General features: G+C 40.0%; 1 protein-coding gene across 4 annotated transcripts in view; it reads left to right on the plus strand.

The window, feature by feature from the left end:
- Positions 1-23,336, plus strand: part of Wdr70 (WD repeat domain 70) — a 299,169-nt gene that overhangs the window by 87,243 nt on the left and 188,590 nt on the right. For all 4 annotated transcript variants that reach the window (XM_008842080.3, XM_029567785.1, XM_029567787.1 and 1 more), the window contains one exon: positions 12,165-12,241. In XM_008842080.3, coding sequence (XP_008840302.1) covers positions 12,165-12,241 — 77 coding nt within the window. The remainder of the gene's footprint in view (positions 1-12,164; positions 12,242-23,336) is intronic.

Raw genomic sequence — 23,336 nt, forward strand, 5'->3', positions numbered from 1 at the left:
GCCTGGTTATCTATAGCTTTTATTGTAGGGAAAGTTCTCAATGGCTCTTAAGAGTGTTTATATGTCTGGTATGGTGGCACATTCCTGCAATCCCAGCCACATAAAAGGCCAAGATGATAGGCTTGTGACTGTAGAGGCCAGTTTAGGTAACACAGCAAGACTGCTTTTCTGAAAAAACAAACGAAGTGCATGTGGAGATTCCTAGAATCTGAATATGGAATGGATTTTATGTGAAGGAATGTTTACTACCGAATTTGAGGATTGATCAGAACACGTGACTACTGACTTTGGGTATATAGCTAAAGACATTTCTAAGCCAAGTGCTGAGGGTGCTGCCTGCTTTCTTCTTTTTACTTAAAGGAAAGTCTGAGAGAGGGAAAATTAAGGAAAGCATTTTTAAAAGACTAGACTGGGGGCTGTAGAGATGGCTCAGCAGTTAAGAGCACTGGCTGCTCTTGCAGAGGACCTGGGTTCGGTCCTCAGCATCCACATGGCAGCTAACAAGCATCTAAACTCTAGTTCCATGGGATCCAGTGCCCTCTTCTGACTTCTGTGAGCATTGCATGACATGGGTGACTTACATGCAGGCAATACAGTCGTTAAAAAACAAAACAAAACAAAACAAAAAAACAACTAGATGGATGATTTAATTTCCAGCCTGTCTAGATGGGAAATTCTAATATAAAAAAATAGTTTCTGAATGTGTGATATAGAGAAAAAAGCAAAGGTATGGATGTGAACTCTAGAAAGACCAAAAGATTAGAGGATTCATTCACACAGTGAACTCTTTGAAGAAGTTTTCAATGAAACATGACATATAGGAAGTTTAAAAGTATTGCTCGTTGGCTATTTCAGCAAGAGATATGAATAAGAAGAGATTGTTTTGTAAAAGTTTGTGGGCATGACTGCTGTCTAATGGAGATGTAACATGAGAAGGATTTTTCTTTATCATCTTTGAAAATGGAATGATACACCTGGTTAAGACTGTGCATACTTTCTGGAAGCTAAGAGTAGTTCCTAACTGATCAACAGCAAGGAAATGCTGATCTGAGTCACATAACCACAAGGAACTTGTATTATTGTTAGCAACTGATTGAGCGTAGAAGCAGATTCTTCCTCATAGTTCTGGGAAAGGAATGTGATCCTGCTGGAATCCTTATTTCAACCTGTGAGACAATAAGCATAGAATCTAGGCACATTTTGAAACACAAGGTAATAGATTAGGGGTGTTATAAGCTTCTAAGTTTGTGGTGTACATTATACAGCAATAGAAAACTAATACAATTCTGCAAAAATGAAATATACTAAGTAATGATGAAAGTCCTTGAAGAGGTAGTAGGGAATGTGATCATGCCTGAGAGCAAAGATTGCCATTGATTATGAGGGAAGAATATTTTCCTATTGAGAATGGACAGATAAGAATAGGTTCATATGAAGATGTGCTTACCTCGTACTGGAAATGGAGAGTGACAACCTCCATTCAACCTCTGGCCGATTCAACCTCTGGCCTCCATGTACATGTATACATGTGCATATACATACACACATATGCACACATCCACCCGAACATGTATAACACACACACACACACACACACACACGACAGAATTGCCATTGATGGTGTAAGAGAAAAATTATTGGAAGAATTTGGGGAGCATTGATGACTATAAAATATAAACTTGTAGGGTTGGGCGTGGTGGCACACACCTTTAATCCCAGAGGCAGGTGGATCTCTGAGTTCAAGGCCAGCCTGATCTACATAGTGAGTTCCAGGACAGCTGGGGCTACAGGGAGACCCCGTCTCAAAAAGACTAAATATATATATATATAAAACTTGTAGAGGTGATCATTCTGTATATTCATATGACGGAGGATCTCACACGGGCTTCATTGGAGATGGCGTGACAAGACCCCGTCTCAAAAAGACCAAATATATATGTATGTATGTATATATATATATATATAAAACTTGTAGAGGTGATCATTCTGTATATTCATATGATACTCTCTTTTATTGGTGTATATTCATTGTGCATAGCACTGGGTCTCATAAGGACATTTTCATACAAATACATACAAATACGTAATGTACTTTGAATACTTTGTATTCTCTCCACCTCTCCATCTCTCCATTCCGTCTTCCATTAGTTTCCTTTGTTCTCATCATTTGATATTCTTGAGTCTCATTTAGGACTCTGGGTTTTAGATGGAATGTCGTAGAGGGATATTATTCTAGAATAAAAGTTCTCAATTGTAGGTATAACCAAAGGGAACTCTCAGGATTATGGGAAAGGTAAAAAACTGAAAGACAGGTGATTACGTGGGCAGTAAATGGAATATCTAGAACCTGTCACATACTGGTGGCAAATATTTGTTAAATCTGTAAATATTGAGCGATCATAGTTTCAGAAGGGGAACTATTTGTGGTAATTTCAGAATTAGCTGCCATTAGGGCTACTGAACAATTTTAGGTTATTGTAATGGTTTAAGTCAAAGAAGAGTGAATTTCTCTTTCATGTGTTCAAATGAATATTAGTGTTGCTCAGATCTTTGGAAGACTTGGACCTTAGAATATTTAATTCATGGAAGGAAATCACTGAGTGTAACTGATAATAAAAGTTGTCCAAAAGATGATCTGTGGGCCAAGTCTAGCCTCCATCCTGTTTTTGTAGTTAAAAGTTTAACTGGAGCACAGTTTTGCCCACTAATTTATTATCTGCAGTTCCTTTTCTACTACAGTGTAGAGCTGAGAACTTGTAGCAGAGACCAGGTAGACTGGAAAGCCAAGAGTGTTTACTATCTGACTCTGGAGAAAAAGTATTCCAATTTCCCAAATTAAAGCTATGCACATACTTCCAGCAAAATGTACTCACAGATTTCAGTTTGGTGATTCCTGAAGAAATGAATAGACTCTGCTTAAGAACCTTGGGGTAAGCGTTTGCTGTGTATCCCTTTTTACATTTTATCTCTTTATAGCAGCTAGCTGTGTTCTAGCTCACCATGCTGAGGACATGTGCACTTTCATTTTGTGAGTCATGGTGGCTCATATTATGCTGTGACAACAAATGGTACTTCAGCTCTCGGGAGCTCCTTTGTGACTGTTACCATTGAAATAGCCTTAGAGTAGATAGATTAGTATTGATCTGTGTGTGTGTGTGTGTGTGTGTGTGTGTGTGTGTGTGTGTGTGTGTGTGTCTTATAACCAGTGTTGTTCATGGATATGTAGTGTTCTCTGTGCAAAGTAAATCTTATTATGAGACCTAAGAGGTTGTTTGATTCTTTCTCCTACACAATTTCCAGTTAAGACTGTTAAGTAAAGGGAGATTCCTGCCTCCCCCAGGCCTATTGTTTAGATAAAGGGAGAGATAGAAAAACTAGTTTGTTTGATGAAAAAGTCTTTTAGTCACTAACGATTTTTTAATAGGTGTCACTTAAAAAATTTTCCACTTATGTTAGCCATGGTACTGAATCTGTTTAGATCCATTTAAGAATCCTTAGCTGAACTTCATTTTGTTATGACTAATTTTGGTCACTGTTTTAATACAGGAGCACTTAACATTCCCATTGCCTTTGTCATGATCCTGTCTTTACAAACAAGAAATAACATTCACCATCTTTTGGAGTTTTTTCAATGTAAACTATTTATTTGTGTTCTTATTCTGACTACTCAACAGCTAAGGTGTTTCTTTATGTTAACAAATGTAATAGGAGCTGTTTTCTTTTGGTCTATTAATTAAAAAAAAATCCAAGATGCTATTTCAATTCTAATCAACAATTATCAGCAAATGATCAGTTTTGGGAGCCCTGCTTTGAATACCTAGATGGACTGGTTGAGATGTTGTTTGTATTTAAACAAAACCAACAACAAATAAGGAAATTCAAAGGTCTAAAATGATAAGTAGGAGCCATTTGTACAACCCCTGAGTCTGGGATTGAGGGGAGGGAATTAGTGAACTTGAAACTAACTGGGAGGTATGCCAGCTGTGTCTCAGATGGTAACATCAGGTAGATAGAGCTCTCCCGCTTCTAGCTCCTGGCACCCTCCTCCCACCGTTCTTAGGACAAACCAAGATAATAGTCCTTCAAACTACAGTTTAGGGAATAAAAGAATTTATTGGGCTTACTAATAGCATAGTGTGGTGGTGGGGGTTACTTACAAAGTTTTGGGTTCCCTTGGGCTTTTTTCGTACATTGCAGCTGGGGTCCCCTGACCTTCTGGCGGTGGTTCAAGATGGCGAAAGCCACCCCCCCCTCCAGCTTCCCCTGTCACTATCCTTAGATCTTCCCCCTCATGCAGCTAAGGCTGACTGGGTGAGAGGGGTGACTGCCTCTGCCCCTCCCCTCCACTGGAGGGTGTATAGTCAAATTAGTTTGTGGTGATTGAAGCAATCGGGTGAATCCTAGCTAGAGAAGAAGGCATCTAACCACTGCTTGCCCTTCTAGTTTGCCGTATGGAAGACAAGCTCATCCAACAGCCATTGCCATGGATGACCTAGTGGGGAATGCAGCCCAACATCAGGAAGTCCTCCATCCTCCAGTCTGCTCCACATCAGCTCACTGCTGGAATGTGGAACCGTCACTCATCATTGGAGATTTCAGCTCCAGGCTCATGGGAGGGGACCACAGGTCCAGCTCATGTGGTTGGGGGTGGAGTGTGAGGGGGAACCATAGCTCCAGGTTCATAGGAAGAGACAACAGCTCCAGCTTACAGGAGGGGACCACAACTCTGGCTCATGGGAGGGGACCACAGTTCTTCTACACATGAAGATCCAGTTTCTCAGCACCATTTGTTGAAGATGCTGTCTTTCCTTCAGTATGTATTCTTTGCACCATTGTCTAGTATCAGGTGGTTGAAATTGTGTGCACTTATGTTTGGGTTTTCTGTCTTTTTGAGACAGGGTCATCCTGTAGCCTTAGCTGGCCTAGAACTCGCTATGTAGACCAGGCTGGTCTCTGGTAGATCTGTAGATCTGCCTGCTTCTGGGTCTTTGGTTTGGTTTCATTGATCTACATCGCTGTTCTTGTGCCAATACCATGCTATTTTTATGACATAGCTCTGTGATATAATTTGACGTTTGGTATGGTTATTCCCTTTAGTATTACTCTTTGTGCTCAGGATTGCTTTTGCTATATGGGGTCTTTTGTAATTCTATTTTTGTGAAGACTGTCATAGTGATTTTGACTGGGATTGTATTGAATCTGTAACTCTGGTACCACTTTTAAATGGGGAAGTTTGTCTTGTGGAGTTACATTACTGTTCCATCTAAGATAAAACATAAATTGTGTTCCTTGAGTCAATAGATCAAGTGAACATGATGGCTAAACTGTCCCTGTGCCATCTGTAAGGGAGGCTGGCAAACTTAGCAGCTGACTTTTTCACTTGTTTAGCCTCTGTCTTCCATGACTTGTTTTTTGGGGAAGTCCCTAAACTTAGACGTGGTTCAGGAAGAGTGATACATATTTTGTAGCCATCCTATTTGTCTAACTACTCAGTTCAAAAACCTTACTATCATCTGGGATTACAATCGAGATCTGATTCTTTGGAGAATCCTTATGGTCTCTGTCTTTAAAATGTCTCTCAAAGTTATTCAATTCTAAACACTTTATTGATGATCGTTAGTGAAAGCTGCTGTCAATTTTCAAATGAACCATATTAATATCTTCCCATCTAGCCTTTTTGATTTCCTTTTCTTTGCAACAGGCTTTTCTGTGTCCCCCCCCCCCCAGGACAAACAACATTTAAAAATACTTACTTTGGTATAATTTCTGTGCACAAAATATACACAGACAAATTGCTAACATTTGCTCCATTGCTTTCCTTCTTTTTAAAAAAGATGTCCGAAGCCGGGCATGGTAGCACATGCCTTTAGTCCCAGCACTTGGGAGGCAGAGGCAGGCAGATCTCTGTGAGTTCAAGGCCAGCCTGGTCTACATAGTGAGTTCCAGGACAGCTGGGGCTACAGGGAGACCCTTTCAAAAAGACCGAAAAAAAAAAAAAAATGTCTGTAACTCCAGTCCCAAGGGATCTGACAGCCTCATCTGACCTCCACGGGCATTGCATGACACAGGTGTACTTACCTACATGCAGGCAATACACCATACATGTAAAATAAAAATAATAAATTAAAAAAAAAGATGTATGTGTCTGTGTCTCCATGTATGTATGGGTAATGCATGTGTGCCTGGGGCCCTCTGAGGGCAGAAGAGGACATTAGAGCCCCTGGAAGTGAAGTTATAGGTGGTTGTAAGCCACCATGTGGATGGTGGGAACTGAACCTGTGTCCTCTCCAAGAGTGGCAAGTGCTCCTAACCACTGAGGCATCTCTCCAGCCCTGTTTTGTTGTTTTCTTACCTCTTTCCCCCACTTCTCCTTGCCTTCCCTCAACTAATGCAGACTAACCACCCTTCTACATATATAACACTTCATAGAAGTTACATATCTCTGTATTTAATTTTCCCCAGCTTACTTTTGAACTTACTTTTGAAAGTAAGTTCAAAACATTATGCTCTTATTTGGGAGTCTTTTAGATAGACCCACTGAAGGGGTACTCCAGTTGTCTCACCTTGCATCCCTGTTCAGCATGGAAGAAGCCAGAGCATTCTGTGTCCCTATTCTCCATTGGCAATTTGGGTAACCCCTTCAGATGATGGCGTGATAAGAATAGGAGGTAGGAATTGGCTAGGCAGTTAGGGTAAGAAGACCCCAAAGAAATGTAGCCAGTTTCTTGGCTAAAAGTCAAAATGTCCTTGGGCCTGTTAGCAACATACTCTGTTCCAAAGGCCAAAAATGTCAAAAGTATTTGGGAGCTTTTATCTAATCCTTAAAAGATTTTAGGGTTACGTCTTTAAAGGGGGGAATGTTGGAGCAGAGGGAGTAGGCATGGATTTGATCAAAACACCCTATATACATATATGAAATTCTCAATAAAGTTTTTGTAAAAAACAAACAAACAAACCCAAATTATGCTCTTTTGTTCCTAAAATCTCCAGTGTATTTTGCCTTGTGACCTTAGATTTTCTTATACATGTATGAGTTTAGCATTGATGAAACACTGTTATGTTTTCTTGGTATTCATGTTTCACTAGTTGTTTCAGTAATCTTTGTGATTATTTTTATATAGTTCAGTTTCTGATCATTACCGTGTCTTATATGTAGTCATTATATACTTGTCTCCTTTAACTGAGACACAGTATTGTGCAGCCATCCTATTCCTACCTTGTTCCTTGCCTGTTTTTCTTATCTTGACATCTGGGGGAACTATAGCTCAGTTATTTAAAAAATGTAGAATGTAGGCTTTGTTGTTATGAGACAGAGTCTCACTTTGTAACCTAGGTGGACTTGGAATGCACCAGGTCACCCAATCTCGTCTTCCCTCAGCCTCCTGAGTGCTAGGATTTCAGACATGAATCATCACATGTAGCTATAAAATTACGTTTTCTGAGAAAGTGTTGTTTTAGATATTCTCAGCATAGAAAGTAGAGAATAGCATATGCATATATGCTTGTATTTATTTTTATCTACTTAAGATAAAAAATCACAACATAGAAGTTAGTTTTCCCCCATAATTTGAGTCAGGTTATGCATTCTTAAGACTGTCAATAATAATAATGCATTCTTATTTATTTATTTATTTATTTATTTATTTATTTAGCTGTATGAGTGTATTGCTTGCACATGTGTTAGTGTATCCATGTCATGCAATGCCCATGGAGGTCAGAAGAAGTTGTCATGTAACCTGGAACTCGTTAGCTGCCATGTGGGTGCTGGGAACCGAACCAGGGTCCCCTTCAAGAGAAGCCAGTGTTATTAACCACTGAATTAATAGCCCCTCTTTTTATTTTTTGAGAATTTTATACATGAGTATTATATTCGCATTATTTTTATCCTTCCAGTCTCCATCAAACACCCCCCATCTCTCACCCTCCCCAATGAATTCTTGACATATTCTTTGATAATTATGGTACTGTATAATACACTGGATCCATTTAGTGGTGCTTGTGTGTCTATGTCCTTAGGGCGAGGACTGGGATTAAAGGTGTGCACCACCATGCCCGGCTTTTATTATTTTTATTTTATGTGTATGCGTGTGTTGCCTGCATTTAGGTAAGTGCACCCGTGTCATGCAATGCCCACAGAGGACAGAAGAGGTTGTCTGATCCCCTAGAACTGGAATTACGGACAGTTGTTAGCTGTCATGTGGGTGCTGGGTTTTGAACCGTGGTCTTCTGTGAGAACAACCAATGTTCTTAATCACTGAGCCATCTCTCCAGGCCCTTGCATTCTTATTTTATAACTTCAATAAGAGCATAATTTTAGTTTGTGCCTGTATCAGTGATCTAAACTTTGGTTGCTTAAGGTGGTATCTAAATTTTAAAAAATTTATTTTTATTGAATTTTTGTGTATTTCATACATAAAATAATCTTTTTTCATGTTCAAAATTCCCCTTTTCCCTTTGGTACCCTCCCATAGCCCCCCAACCAGAGGTCATACATTCTGTCACTTGTATTAAGACCTGTTATATAAAGTTAGTGTCCAGAGATGACCCTCAGTGCAAGTTCATCCACTGGGGATTAGTCAGTCTATCTAGAGTCTCTTTCTTCAAGAAGATCAGCTCCTCCTCACCCAGCAGTAATCAACTGCCCATGACTCTTCAACTAAGATTGGGGCTTGCTGTTTATTTCCACAGTTCTGTGCTGGGTTTTTGTCTGCCTAAGTTTGCATGGGTCTTGTGCATGCTGACACCATTGCTCTACATTTGTATGAGAAGGGTCTAAAGCACTTGTAGGACTATTTCCGTGTGGTCATGCACCTCCTCCCTGCCTCTTACAATTTTCCCACCTCCTCTTCCACAATGGTCCCTAAGCCCTGGATGGGTGGACCTCACTATAGGAGTCCTGTCCAAGGACCCACACTCTGCCGATTCTTATTCTCTGTGTTTTGGCCATTTGTGGCCTTTTGTGTTCCTGGCCCTCTGTTGCATGAGGGAGCTTCATTGATGAGAATTGAAAGATGTATTAGTGTTCTCTTCATCCCTTGTTCTATGTTCTGTGAGTCTTAAGTGTAGAGGTTGCATCCTAGATGTGCTACTTAGGCTTGGGCAATACATAGGGAATCTTTGCGTGTGACCAGTGATGTAACTCTGTAATAATCTGTCTGGGTATCTAACAGGTTTTAAGAACCACTATAAGGGTTTTTTTTTTTTCTTTATGATAATTGAATAATTTATAGAGAGATTTTTGTGGCCATATAAATATCATGTTCCTTTTCAAGTTTTGCTTCACTAGTTTTATCTTTATTTTTGATTCTTGCCTGAATCAGTTATTACTGTGACTGAAAAATCATTGATCTTACATTCATCAATTAGCATCCTATTATAAGGAAGAGTAAAGAAGAGTGCTCTTGTTCACCTTCTCTGTCTCCCTCTGTGTCTCTTCTTTTCTCTCCCTTCCTTTGTCCCTCCCTCCCTCCTTGCTTTGTAGTCTTGAACTGGTAATTCTCTTTGCTTCAGCCTTCTGAATACTGGCATTAGAGGTGTATACCACCATATCCAGCCTTTTATTTATTAGCTTATTGTGTTAGTGTCAAATGTTCTTTATGTAGCCAATAGTTTATAATCCTTTGCTATGATTTTTCATTTTGAGGCCATGACTTTCCCAGAAGTGGTTACCCTTCAACCTGTATTTTATCTTTTTTGCATACCCCTGTTAGTTTCTCAGTGCTTTCTTTTTGACTCATGGAGATGTTCCAGCTTCATTTCCTTTCTTCAGGAAGCCCCAGCTCCTTTTATTGGAAATTGGCTATTAGAATGGAGGATCTCTTTGCTAGCTCTCCAGCATATAGAGCAAGAGAATGACATAGCCACATATACATTAGTTATATTCAGTTATATCTGCCTATTAATTTGAAATATCACAGAATTCATTCTGATCTTTTTCTTTTCCATTTTTGTAACTTTCTTTTTCTACAGTGAGAATTCTGATTCCCATCATCCTCAGCGTATTGCTTCATTAGCTTACTTCTTCATTGTATTGAAAGCAGTGTTAGAATTGTTAATGTATATCACTGCAAAGAGAAAACAAATGGATTAATTAGAATTCAGTATTTATAATCCTTTTGGTCTTAAGCTGAGAGTGTTTTCTAGTTTTTTCGGACTATTGTAATTAATTACTACAGATGTGGTGGCATTAAACATAGATTTATTCCCTCACAATTCTTGAGGGCAGAAGTCAGAAATAAAGGTGTAGGTCGGATCACACTTGCTGCAGTGGCTCTAAGGGGTGAATCCTTTCTTGTTTCATTCCACTTTGGAGACAGTAAGTGTACCCATGTCATACAATGTCCCTGGAGTCCAGAAGAAGCCATTAGATCCTTTGGAACTGGAGTTACTGATGGTTGTTAGCCATCATATGAGCACTGGGATTCGAACCTGGGTCTTCTGCAAGAGTCTAGTGCTCTTAACCTCTGTGCCATCTCTCCAGGCCCCTAGACTTATATTTTTAAAGCAGTTACATTCATTGCTACATGGAACATGAGATAAGAGTCAAAGTGGAGAGACTGTTAACAAACCTGGTATAACAAAAATAATTGATGCAGAAGCATGAGATAATATTGGTCCATAGAAGAATGGTTGTGCTGAAAAGAGAAAACCACTAGATGTGGTTTGCATAGATTTGCCAAGAGATTGGCTAGTGGATTGAATTTGTATGTAGAAGATTGAGGAATTAAGGTTATAGGTGTATTTTGGATGACTCCCAAGTTTGTAGCTTGAACAAGTAGGAAAAAAATTGAAGATGAACTAGTGTATGAATCAAGATCTTGCTAATGGACCTGTTATGTTTGAGATACCCATGACATACAGGTGGATATGGCAAGTAGAAAGTTGCAAACAGTCTTAGAAAATGAGATCTTCAACTTTTTATGTGGTTCCCATGGGAACTGCTTCAGTTTGTGTCTGCTTACTGTAGACTAAGTGCTGCCACCTCTGTGGTCCCTGTTTGCTCTGTAAACTTAAGCTGTATTTGTTAATATTTAGCCAAATAGTATTGGAGGTAATGTGGGTAATTTGGACCAGAGAGGATCTCAGGCCTCTGTGTGGGAATTCCATTTCCAATTCATTCTTTGCAGAGAGGTATTATTCTAAGTCACTTTTAATATGTATATTCTGCTCTTTGTAAATTATAACCTTATTTTGGACTTTGTCAAAATAAGAGAAAATGTCATTATTTTACTAAAAAATATTACCCCCAATCTCACCACTGTATTTAACTGTGCTACCTGGGAGAGAGGTGCTGGGAAGGGAGGGAGAGAGAGGGAGAGAGAGAACACACACATATGTTTGATATGTATTATGGTTAATTTGTTTTGTATACTAATTTTTATACCATAATTTTGTTTTAATTCTAGTGTTTTTGTGTTCTCTATGTTAGCGAGAGCTAAGTTCGCAGCTAGCTTTAAATGCTTCTTTTTCCCATATTTATTCTTGAAGATAGATTATAGAATCAATATTATTAACATTTTTAAGAAGTTAGACTTTTCCTCCCTGATCTCTTGATTTGCTCATTTATCAGTGCTTTATATTTTTCCTGATCATTTTTCCATTAAAGAAAAGATGATGGCTTCAAAGAAGAGCCCATCTGCCTTGGGCTTCACCTTTTCTTTTTTTTTCCCTGAAGAGAACACTTTATTAGGTATCGGTTACTGGTAAGCACTGTGCTGATTCTTAGAGCAGTCAGGGAGTAGTACATGAGTGAATTCAATAAAGTGAAATAAAGCATGTTATAAAAAAAATGAGCTAAAGGGGCTGGAGAGATGGCTCAGCGGTTAAGAACACTGACTGTTCTTGCAGAAGACCCAGGTTCGAATCCCAGCACCCACATGGTAGTTAACAGTTGTCTGTAACTCCGGTTCCAGGGGATCTGACAGTCTCCCTGTCCTCCGTGGGCATTACATGACACGGGTGCACTTACCTACATGTAGGCAATACAAGCATACACATAAAAATAATAAATAAAATATTTTTTAAAAATGAGATAAAGTAATATTAGCTCATAAATAAAACACTGTTTTTGAGGGTACTAAAAAATTCTACTTTTAAATGTGATATGATGGTTTGTTTTTTACCTTTTAAAAATATCCTTTTCTTTTTGTCTTTATTCCTTTCAGGGTCATACAGCAATGCTTCATACTGGCTCATGGCATCCCAAAATAAAAGGAGAATTTATGACTTGCTCAAATGATGCGTGAGTATTTTTGAGAATTTTTCAAATGCTTTTGTATCTTTCAGTATTTCCTAACAGTTGTATTGTAACAGTCTTGGTAGTAAAGTAGGAAATAGGGTATTGGGAATCCTGATGTTTATATGTTCTTATTCTTGATTTTGCTTTGACTTTAGCTCCTAGTATAACATTTAATTAAATAAATATGGTCATTATAAAATGAGATAAATCCAGTATAGTTTCTCTCAGTGGATACACTGGATTATTGATGCTAATTAGTAGACCCAGATGACTTTGAAAGTGTGACTAACAATCCACTGTCTGTAGTAGAGACTGACTTCCATCTAAAATGAGAGTGCACCAGTTTTCTTCCACTATGTTGCATAAGCTGGTCTTTCTTTATGTGAGGATTACACCCGAACCATAGACTCCATTATACATAGCCTTTACTCACTTTTTTTTGGGTGTCTCCAGCAATAAATTAACATGGCTTATGGTTTGATTGACCTTTCCTTGGCTTTTGACTCAGAATAGAGTTAGTTCTGGGCTGAACTTTGGAAGATCAGCCCAGATGCTTAGTTTATTCATAATCATAGGTTGCTCCCTGTGTGCCAATCACACCATGGCTCTGATGGGTGTGCGATGGGTCCATGGCTCTCTGTCTTCCCATATGGGTGCTTATGTTCTACTGGAAAAGCACAGACATACTGAAAGCTACATAATGTAGTTTTATGTGGTAATTGTTGAGGATGAAGTTAAACTAAAGTAAAAGAATGAAGGAGTGTGAGCGAGATGGCTTTGTAAGTAAAGGTACCTGCTTGCCAAGCCTGACAACCTTAGTTTGATCCCTGGGACTCATATAGTGGAAAGAGAGAACTGACTCCCCACAGGTGGTCCTCTTACCCCCACACATGTGCCGTGGGATGCCCATGCCCACACATGTGCACACACATGCACACAAAACACACACACTAAATAAGTAAGTATAAAAAATAAAGAATAGCGAGAATAGTCTAGAAGGATCTATTGCACATAGGGCAGTCAGAGATGGCCTGTGAGAAAGTCTCCATTTTTGTTGTGGTTGTTCTTATGGTGTAGGATTAAGCCTCAGACCTTATAAATGCCAGGCAAATGCTCTCTCATGAAACTGTACACCATGGCCCTGAGAAAGTGGCCCTTTTAGTTGAGACTGAAATCATGCAAAGGAGGCTGCTACAGGAGGAGGAGTTTTCTAGGCCAAAGCAATTATACATTTAGAGACCTTAAGATGAAAAGAAAATAGAGCATGTTGGCAAGGAAGAGAGTGAGTGTAGCAGACATTTTGTAGGTTGGTAGGAAAGATGAGAATGATAAAAAGGAGTTTGAAAGGAAGGGTGGGCCAGATACAGTGTGTTTCCTGCTATGTATGGAGGATCAGCATTGTAATGTAATGACAAATGAAGGCATTAAACAGTATCAAATCTGTAATACTGAGAATTCAAGGTCAATAGGAATGGCCTCCTCACAAAATGCTGACATTTTCTAGTGAGATTACATTGGGATAATAGCTCACTTTCATTGGCTACAAGCAGGAGTTAGTACTGAGCAGCATATTTTGTGTTTACGCTAAGCTTTTAAGTTTTCTTCACAGTAATGGGGCAGGAACACGTTGGGACAACAATGTGATTATTCCAAATGAAGAAGCTGATTATGACTTTTCCGGTGACACTTGATTCCAAGTGGCTGAGTGGGATTTGAACCCATTGTGAGTGATTATACAAACAAAGTGGTGGTGATTGATTTATAGTTTGAGGCAGAAGATACAAATCCGTTTTTCACAAGGAATGGATATGAGAGTTCACTTTATAAGGAGTACTGCAGTATTCTCCAAAGGGCAGGTTCCCTTTGCCTTCAAGTTGTCCTCTAGGATACCATCGTGATAATGCCACCATATTACCTGACTGTGAGGAGGATCATGAAATGTCTCCTAAGGTTCCAGTGTGTATTACACCCTATGTGCAATTCTAATTGTTTTTTGAGGCATGTAGACATTCTGGCTGTGTAGGAAGAGTTACCAGACACTGCTAGTGACAAATGATACTTGGATTCAAGACTTGTCACAGTTTGTAGAACTTTGGAGTTGGTGTGGGTCTACTCCCCCACATTCCTAAGTAAAAACTGAACAAAGGAAGTGATGTGCTTTGTTAGATCACAGGCCAGTGTCATCTTTCTCCAGTGTCTGATTATCACAGATAGGCTGTTTTATTGTGTTAATATTTCCAGAGTTTCTTAAGAATCTGACATTTCTTTTAGATGAGCTGTGTGTGTATCTGCTCTTTCTGAGGAAAACAGATAATATTGAAAATAGCTGTTCTAGTTTGTGCTGTGACAAAACACTCTGACCAATGCTAAATTGGGGAGGAAAGGGTTTATTCTGCTTACATCTCCCAGGTCACAGTTCATCAGGGACCCCAAGGTAGGAAGTCAGGGCAGGAACCCAGAGGCTGGAGCTGAAGCACAGGCCATGGAAGAATGCTGCTTACTGGCTTGCTCCCCTGACTCATGCTCAGCCTGCTTTTCTTTTTTTCTCTTCTTTTTCAGCCTGCTTTCTTATATAATACAGGCTCACCTGCCCAGGGGTGGCGCCACCCACAGTGGGCTGGGCCCTCCCACATCACTCAATAATCAAGAAGATGCCCCACAGACATGGCCACAGGCCAGTCCAATGGAGACAATTCACCAGTTGAGGCTCCCTCTACCCAGGTGTGTCAAGTTGACACTAAAGGTATCCAGCACACTATCTATCCATTAAAAGTAGTTTTTGTCACTTTGAGTCAATCAATATGCACACACACACACACGTATATGTATATATGCTTTTTTTCCCCCTTTTTGATTTTCAGACAGGGTCTCCCTACCAAGCTAGCCTACAACTCACTATGTAGACCAGGTTGACCTTGATCTCACAGGGATCTGCTTGCTTCTGCCTCCCAAGTGCTGGGATTAAAGGCAGAGGCAGGTGAATCTCTGAGTTCAAGTCCAATCTGTTCTACATAGTGAGTTTCAGGCTAGCTAGTACTACAGGGAGACCCTTTCACAAAAAGACCAAAAATTAAAAAAAAAAAAAAAAAAAAAAAAAATAAAAAAAAAAAAAAGAAAGAAAAAAATTATCATTTGAGAATTTTATACATGTATAAAATGTTATAGTGTGTTCTGATCAAATTCACCCCTGTTCCCTTTCCTCTGACTTCCCCCAGACCTTCCCACGTTCTCCTCTCTACTTCATGTAGTATTTTTTGAGGGGGTGCTTTTTATTTTATTTTTTTCAGTCTACTATTATTTAAAAATTTTTTCCCATCCCCTCTTAACATTTTTTTTTATTATTTTCATTTTTTGTGTATGAGTGTATGCCTGCATGTATGTAAGTGCACCAGTGTCATGCAATACCCATGGAGGTCAGAAGAGAGCATCAGATCGCCTGGAACTGGAATTAAGGGCAGTAATTAGCTGCCATGCGGGTGTTGGGATTCAAACCCGGGTCCTCTTCAAGAGCAGTCAGTGTCCTTAACTGCTGAGCCATCTCTCTAGCCCTTAAAATATTTATTATTTATTACTTTTATTTTGTGTGTATAAGTATATTGCCTGCATGTGTATAAGTGCATCCATGTTATGCATTGCCTGTGCAGGACCTTTGAAAATGGCATCTGATGCCCTGGAACTGGAGTTACGGATGGCTGTCATGTGGGTGCTGGGAACTGAACCTGGGTTCTCTGTAAGAGCAGCCAGTGCTCTTACCCGCTGTGCCATCTCTCCAGTCTGCAGGGGGTGGGGTGGGGTGAGTGGGTGCTTTTTAATTAATTTCCTTTTAAGAATCTTATGTGTAAGTACAGTGTATTTTCATCACATCTGCCCCTTACTACCCCACCCCCAACTTCTGTGTCCATCCATCCACAACCCTCTCTTAAATTTATGTCCTCCCTTTCTATAATTATTATACTTATGTGTGTATGTGTGGGATGTCTGCTGTGTCTGCTGGTGTGGTCTTGTGCAGGCAACCATATTTCAACTTTCATATACTTTTTTTTAACCCACTGAGTTCACTTAGTGCTGCTGTGCATGGATATATGGCCATTCACTGGAGCATGGGCAACCCAGCAGGGATCACATTCTTGAAGAAAGTTGAGTCTTCCTCTTCAAGAAGCTAAATAAAATATATTTCCGTAGAACAATATATATATATATATATATATTTAAAGGTGATTCCTGAAGTTTAAATGGGATAATTTCTATCACACCTCCTTTTTCCCTTCCCCTGCTCTGGGGTCACCTTTAAAAAATCCCAACCATATTGTTTTGCGGGTGTGGCAGTGCACGCCTTTAGTCCCAGTACTTGGGAGGCAGAGGCAGATGGATCTCTGTGAGGACAGCTGGGGCAACAGGGAGATGCTGTCTCAGAAACAAAAACAAAAATAAAAAACAGAAACAACAACAAAAAAATCCCCAATCATTTTACTTTATGGAAACATACCTTATTTAGGATTTCAGTTTTGTATTGAAAAGTGAAAGGAGACTTTTTGTTTCTTCTTGTATTTTTATATTTGGTTTTGAACCAGTATTATACTGATTTCTTAAAATAAGGTTGCTTCCTTCATTTTCTACGATCTTGCACCAATGTTTCAGTTCCTCCTTTCTGTAGAAGATAAGTTTTGTAAGTAGTCATAAACACAAGCCTCATGGAACCACTAAAGATCATCCAACACTTTGAATTAAAATGTAAACCCAGGGGCTGGAGAGATGGCTCAGCAATTAAGAACACTGTTCTTTCAGAAGATCTGGGTTCGAATCCCAGCACCCACATGGCAGCTAACAACTGTCCGTAACTCCAGTTCCAGGGGATCCGACAGTCTCTTCTGTCCTCTGCAGGCATTGCGCGATATGGGTGCACTTACCTACATACAGGCAATATACTCATACATATAAAATAAAAATAATAAGTTATTAAAAATGTAAACCTAGGAATACAGAAATTATCCAGTGTTTGCCCAGTATAGTTAAAATTTTTTTTCTGTGATAATATATTCAGTTAATTTAAAGGAGATCTTAGAAGTGAGCAGAACCAATTGAGAAGATGCGTTCTGTAATAGATGTTTCAAAAATACCTATGGTAGAAGGGTAGGCCTGCTCATACTGCCTCTGCGCTATTTTCCTGTAACAGGAAAAGTAAGTGGACCTAGGCATAAGAACACAGGAAGTAGGGAGAGTTAAGGGGGCTCAGGAAGGAGGGCTAGGGGCAAGAATGACTCTATGTAGAGCAGTTTGAGTAAAACTTACTGCAAAGTCATTTTCAGTAAAATAAAGATTATAACTTAAAATTGGCCATCAATATTTAGTGATAATTGGGACTGTTGTTGCCACAAGTCCCACCCATAACCTTCAGGGCTATAAGAGGAAGGGACATGGAGTTATTGGGGCACACAGCTGCTTAGCTTGCCCAACCAGTACCTTGGCCTGCTCAAAAGCCTCTTGGGCGTTTACATCCCAATCCCATGTAGCACGTTTTTTTTATTAGACTATACAGGGGGCGGGTAACCTGAGCAAGGTGAGCTATGAAAACTCACCAATACCCGAGATGTCCCCAAAATATTTGTAACTGCTTAGCATTTATTGGTTCGGGTTGTTGTAAGATTTTCTCAACTGCCACACTGGGTATTGTTAGATTTTTGGAAAATAAAAGGAAAGATAGAGGAGTAGGAGACAAGAAACCAGAGCCAGACATGCAACAGGCGAGGAACATATATTCCTTTATTCAAAGAAGATAACAGTGAGAGGTAGAGGCTGGCCCTGGGAACCAAGCATCTACAGCTAGACGAAGAAACGGGAAGGGGGGGGGTGCGGGGGTGGGTGGGTGTTATACCAGGGTTGTGGGATACAGCTACACTTAGTGGGGAGTGGAGTTAGTGCTCAGGCTTAAAGGTCTCCTTCTCAAGATTATTTACCCAGGAACTGGCAGGAATGTTATCTATGGCCTTAGAGGAGACAGGTGGGCTACACAAACATTTCCTCTCAGGCTTGGGAGTCACCAACTGATAAGGGATGAGCAGAGCCATCTTTAATCTATAGCTGTTAGGTCACTGGGGAAACTTTGTACTTTTAAAATTCAGAGTTTTTCAGCCACCCTGATGGTTTTTATGCCTTTATGGCTTCCTCTAATGAAGCTCATTGTTTTTCTGAGGTTTCCATATTCTATCAGGTATCATGTGAGTTCTGCCTGACCATAAAACTCCTAAGAATTTTATTGCTTAACTGGGCCCTTGTACTGTCTGTGGGTTGATTTCCCATCCTCACTCCTTCAGGTGCACTTGCATGTTCCCCAGATGAGCTTCCAAATCTGTTAGGCACTCAGAAATTAGCATTATGTCATCTGTGTAGTGGAACCTCCTTACAGAAGGAGGGCAGGGTAACAGGGCCAGGTCCCAGGCCACCATCCTGTGACAAAACGTGGGGCTGTGGGGGTAACCTTGGGGAAGTACTCTGAAAGTCCATTGTCGTCCATTCCATGTGAATGCAAATTGATCTTGGGATTCAGCAGCTAGGGGAGTACTAAAGACTGCATTAGCAAGGTCCACAACAGCGTGGAAGGACCCCATTTCCTGCACCAAACAGTTAGCAGTGCAATGTTGGGCACCGCTGCATGAATGGGAGGCACCACCTTATTTAACTCTTGGTAATCTACAGTCATTCTCCAGGAGCCACCTGGCTTCCTAATAGGCCAAATGGGGCTGTTGTTGAGACCTCTATCGACATGTTGGACCATGGATTTTCCCTTTCTTTGAATTAAAAGTCAGACCCGAGGAGCATCTCCTACTATCTCTAGGTCACTTCCTTCTTCCTCACTACTCGACTCTTCCCAGGGGTTCCAGGTTTCAGGATCCCAAGATGGGCCTTTTATTACCATTCTGATCTGGGCTTTTTTTTCCCTTTTGACCTCCTAGATGTAAAAAAACGGCCTGCCAACACCTCCATCTCCTTTTCTCTCTTATCTAATTTACTGGCAAGGTCAGAGGCCAGTACAGAAGAGGCCAATCTCATATCCCTCTCCCATTCTAATTTCAAACCCTGGTTTGAAGAATTTTAACGAGTTTATTGGACTTGCTAACTGAGCTTGGGGTGTGAGTTTACTTACAGACAAGTGCCCCCCCCCCATTCACGGATGTGTTCGAAAGTCCACACTCAGACATAAATCCAGTGGTTCCAGACAGCCTTACAAAATGGCGAGAGGCCAGCCTCATTGTTTTCCCAGCTTTTATTCCCTTAGCCCCTCCCCTGAAAGTGGCTATGGTCAACCGATTGGCTGAAAGTGGGAAGGGGAGTGGCTTCTTTGCAGAGTGTGGGAAGGAGGCGGGTCCATGGCTTGTCATCACAGGGTCACAGGAACATCCTCCGGGTCACATATTCATATACAGACATGAATATGGGAATGTACCAAATGATGGAATATACAAGATTTCTTGTCTGCGGTTTCTTTCCATTCTATCTATTATGACTTTCACTTTCCCACTGCTTCTGTGCTTCTGTGATATATTAATCATCCATCTTTGTTTAACTCACAATAAAGATAAATAAAAAGGGATACAGGATTAGCTTTCTTACCTTGTCATCTTTCCTCTGAGGTCTAAAAATACTGTCTTATTTAAGTGATGACATTCATTGGAAAGTAGATCTTTACGTGTTTTTGTGAAATTCCTGGGGATTTTAGTTGAAAGAAGGTTCATGACTTTTTGTTTACTCAATCCTTGTTTATGGAAAACGAGTAGTATTTTTCTTTCGCTGATTTTTAAAAAATTTTGGCAAACTACAAAAATGTGGGATGAGTTTTGTTTTCCTTTTGCCACTTAAAATTTAGTCACAAGCCTACATGAAATATTGATAGATTTTGTTATTGGCAAATAACTGGTAATTTATTATAATCTGTAGACCCAGGATAAAATGCAGTAAAATAGTTTAAAAGACTCAGGACCCAATTTTTCAGTGACTAGAAGAATTTGGTATGTACCTGTAAATCCGTGAATTTTCATGTCACTTAGGAATTATGAATATTAACTTTTTCATAAGCCTTAAAATGATTACCTAACCAACAGTTGATATCAGCTATCCATTAAAATTATTCAAATAGCTAAAATGGTTAGATTTGGCCATCATTTCACACAATGTTTTTACATATCCTTTTATATAATTTTAGATGAATTTTCAAAACTAATTATTTGTCTATACTTGGAGTTGAAAGTACTTTATGATGCTCTTTGTAGTAATGATGAAATAACTGATATTTTCCCATTCTTTGTAAATCTATATATTTTAATGTTTTCTATTTAAAACTCACTAAGAGCTGGTGAAATGGCTCAGTGAGTAAGAGTTCAATATGTGGGACCCACGTGGTAGAAGAAGAGAACTGACTCCCCGAAGTTGTCTTTTTAAAAAAATTTTTATTTATTTTTATTTTATGTGTATGCGTGTATTGCCTACATGTAGGTAAGTGCACCCATGTCATGCAATGCCCACAGAGGTCAGAAGAGGCTGTTGGATCCCCTGGGATTGGAGTTACAGACAGTTGTTAGCTGCCATGTGGTTGCTGGGATTTGAACCTGGGTCTTCTGCAAGAACAACCAGTGCTCTTAACTGCTGAGCCATCTCTCCAGCCCCCCCCCAAAATTGTCTTTTGACCTCCATACATGCACCATGTTATGGCTGCCCCACACATATACACACACACATGCACACAAAATAAGTAAATTTTAAAAAATTACTCAAAAAAGAAGTTTGTAGAGAACAAATGTTGATTTAACATAAATAATCTAGCTCTCAAATGCTTTTCCTCTGTTTGGTGATAGCAGCTTTTAACACAGTTGATTATTGTTGAACACCTTTTGTATGCAAATGATAATCACAGAATAGTAGAAACAGCCAGATCTTACCTATCATAGTCAGCTAATTTTTCAAAAAGAGAAATTGAAGTGCTTTTGTTGATTTACAGTCTTGTGGCAGAATGGTTCCTTCACTCTGAATACTCCCTCTTCATTGTGTTTCCCATTTCATTTAACCTTAGCAGGGGACAGAATAATCTAAATGGAAAGCAAAATATGGAACTGTGATTTTTCCATTGCATGTAAATGGAGTTACTGTATAAGTGGGGAGGGACATGACAATATCCCAACTAGATACTTCATCCTAGCAAATAAAGACGCCAGTATCAGAAATGAGTTACCTTTCTTTGACTTGTTGGCTGTAGGGATTCCACAGAGCACCCTAAACATTACAGGCTATTGGTATTGCTCTTGGTTACCCTTTAGAACTTAACAGTAAGATCCTATTGCAGAAGACAACACATATACTTGAGTCATAAAACATGGAGAAAGCAACAGGTACTGACCTGTGAGCATCATCTCTATTGGCTAGCCTTCAGAGTGCTAGAAGGTGTTATGCATGCTATAAAAGGAGAAAAATAATCATCACTCTTACCCAGCTGTGAACCCTGTGAGCTACAATAATGACTGGCCTGGCAGGATATGCCTACTGGTGCAGTAGTGGCATGAATTATTATAGGAGCAACCAACCACCCTCTGATTGAATTTAAGGTCCACTCCATGAGATGGAACCCATACTTGTCATCCTCAGGGCCAAGAACTTATGGCATCTTAGATGGGTCACAGGCCCTAGGGGAGAACCTACTCCTGATTGTCTATTAAATGAGCATAATATTAAAATGACATTGCTATACTCATAAATCAGTGCATTTCTCAACCCTTACCAAAGAAGATTCTTTTGGCAATAGATGGTAATTAGCACAGAGACCCACAACTGGCCAAAGTACATAAAAAGAGAGACTGTGGAGTGCTCAACCCTAGATGTGACATCTATATCATAACCCCTTCCCCCAAGACTCAGAAATTTCCAAGGAGTAGTGGCAGAAAGATTATAAGAGCCAGAGGTGGTAGATGACTACAAGGAAACAGTGTTTTCCAAGTAGTAGGGCAGTTGCAGGTATGAACTCACAGTGGCTGTGACAGCATGCAGAAGACCTGCTCGAGCTCAAGCCAGACAAAATCCCAGAATGGAGCGGGGAGGTGGGCACAAACTCCCACCTCTAGCTGAGGAGCTATTAGCTTTAGATAGCTGCTGGGAATGGAAGAGTCAGTTTTATTTAAGGGTTTGAAGCCTGGTAGGTGGACCACCCTCCAGGGCAAGTTTCACACCCAAGTTATTTGGACCACACAAAAGGCACTCTTTGGGGTTGGGGAGAACATAAAGTTGTATAGATAGAAGGTAGGGGTGGGTCTAGGAGGAGCTGTGGAAGAAGGGATATGATCAAAATACATTATGAAGTTCTCAAAGAACTTTAATATTCTCTATAAGAATATTAAAAATGCACATCTACAATGCAGCCTCTACACCTAAGGCAATGGAACATAGAACAAGGGGTAAAGAGGACACTAATGCATCTCTCAGTTCTCATCAATGAAGCTCCCTCATGCAACAGAGGGCCAGGAACACAAAAGGTCATAAATGGCCGAAGTGTGGAGAGTAAGAGTCTGCAGAGTGTGGGTCCATGGACAGGACTCATATTAAACTCCACCCACCCAGGGCTCAGAGACCATTGCGGAAGAGGGGACTGAAGGATTGTAAGAGCCAGGGAGAAGGTGCACGATCATATGGAAATAGAGTCCTTCAGCCTTCTGGGACCTTGCTCATGTGAACCTACAGCAATGATGTCAGCATGCACAAGACACATGCAAACTTAACCAGACAAAAACACAGCATAGAACTGTGGAAATGAGTAATAAGCCCCAATCTTAGTCGAAGAATTCTTGGCAGCTGATTAGTGCTGGGTGAGGAAGAGCTGATCTTAAAGGGAGGGACTCTGGATAGGCTCCCTAGACCTCAGTGGATGAACTTGCACTGAGGGACATCTGAGGACACTGATTCACATAATAGGCCTGAACACAAATGACAGAATATATGAATTCCAGTGGGGTGGGGGGCTATGGGAAGGTGCCAGTGGGGAAGGGGGATTAAACATGATTAAGATGTTCTGTATGAAATACACAAAATTTCAATAAAAAATTTACAAAAAAAATTAAAAAAG

Source organism: Nannospalax galili, unplaced genomic scaffold (genome assembly GCF_000622305.1).
Source record: "Nannospalax galili isolate Female #2095 unplaced genomic scaffold, S.galili_v1.0 scaffold139, whole genome shotgun sequence".
Lineage (NCBI taxonomy): Eukaryota > Metazoa > Chordata > Mammalia > Rodentia > Spalacidae > Nannospalax > Nannospalax galili.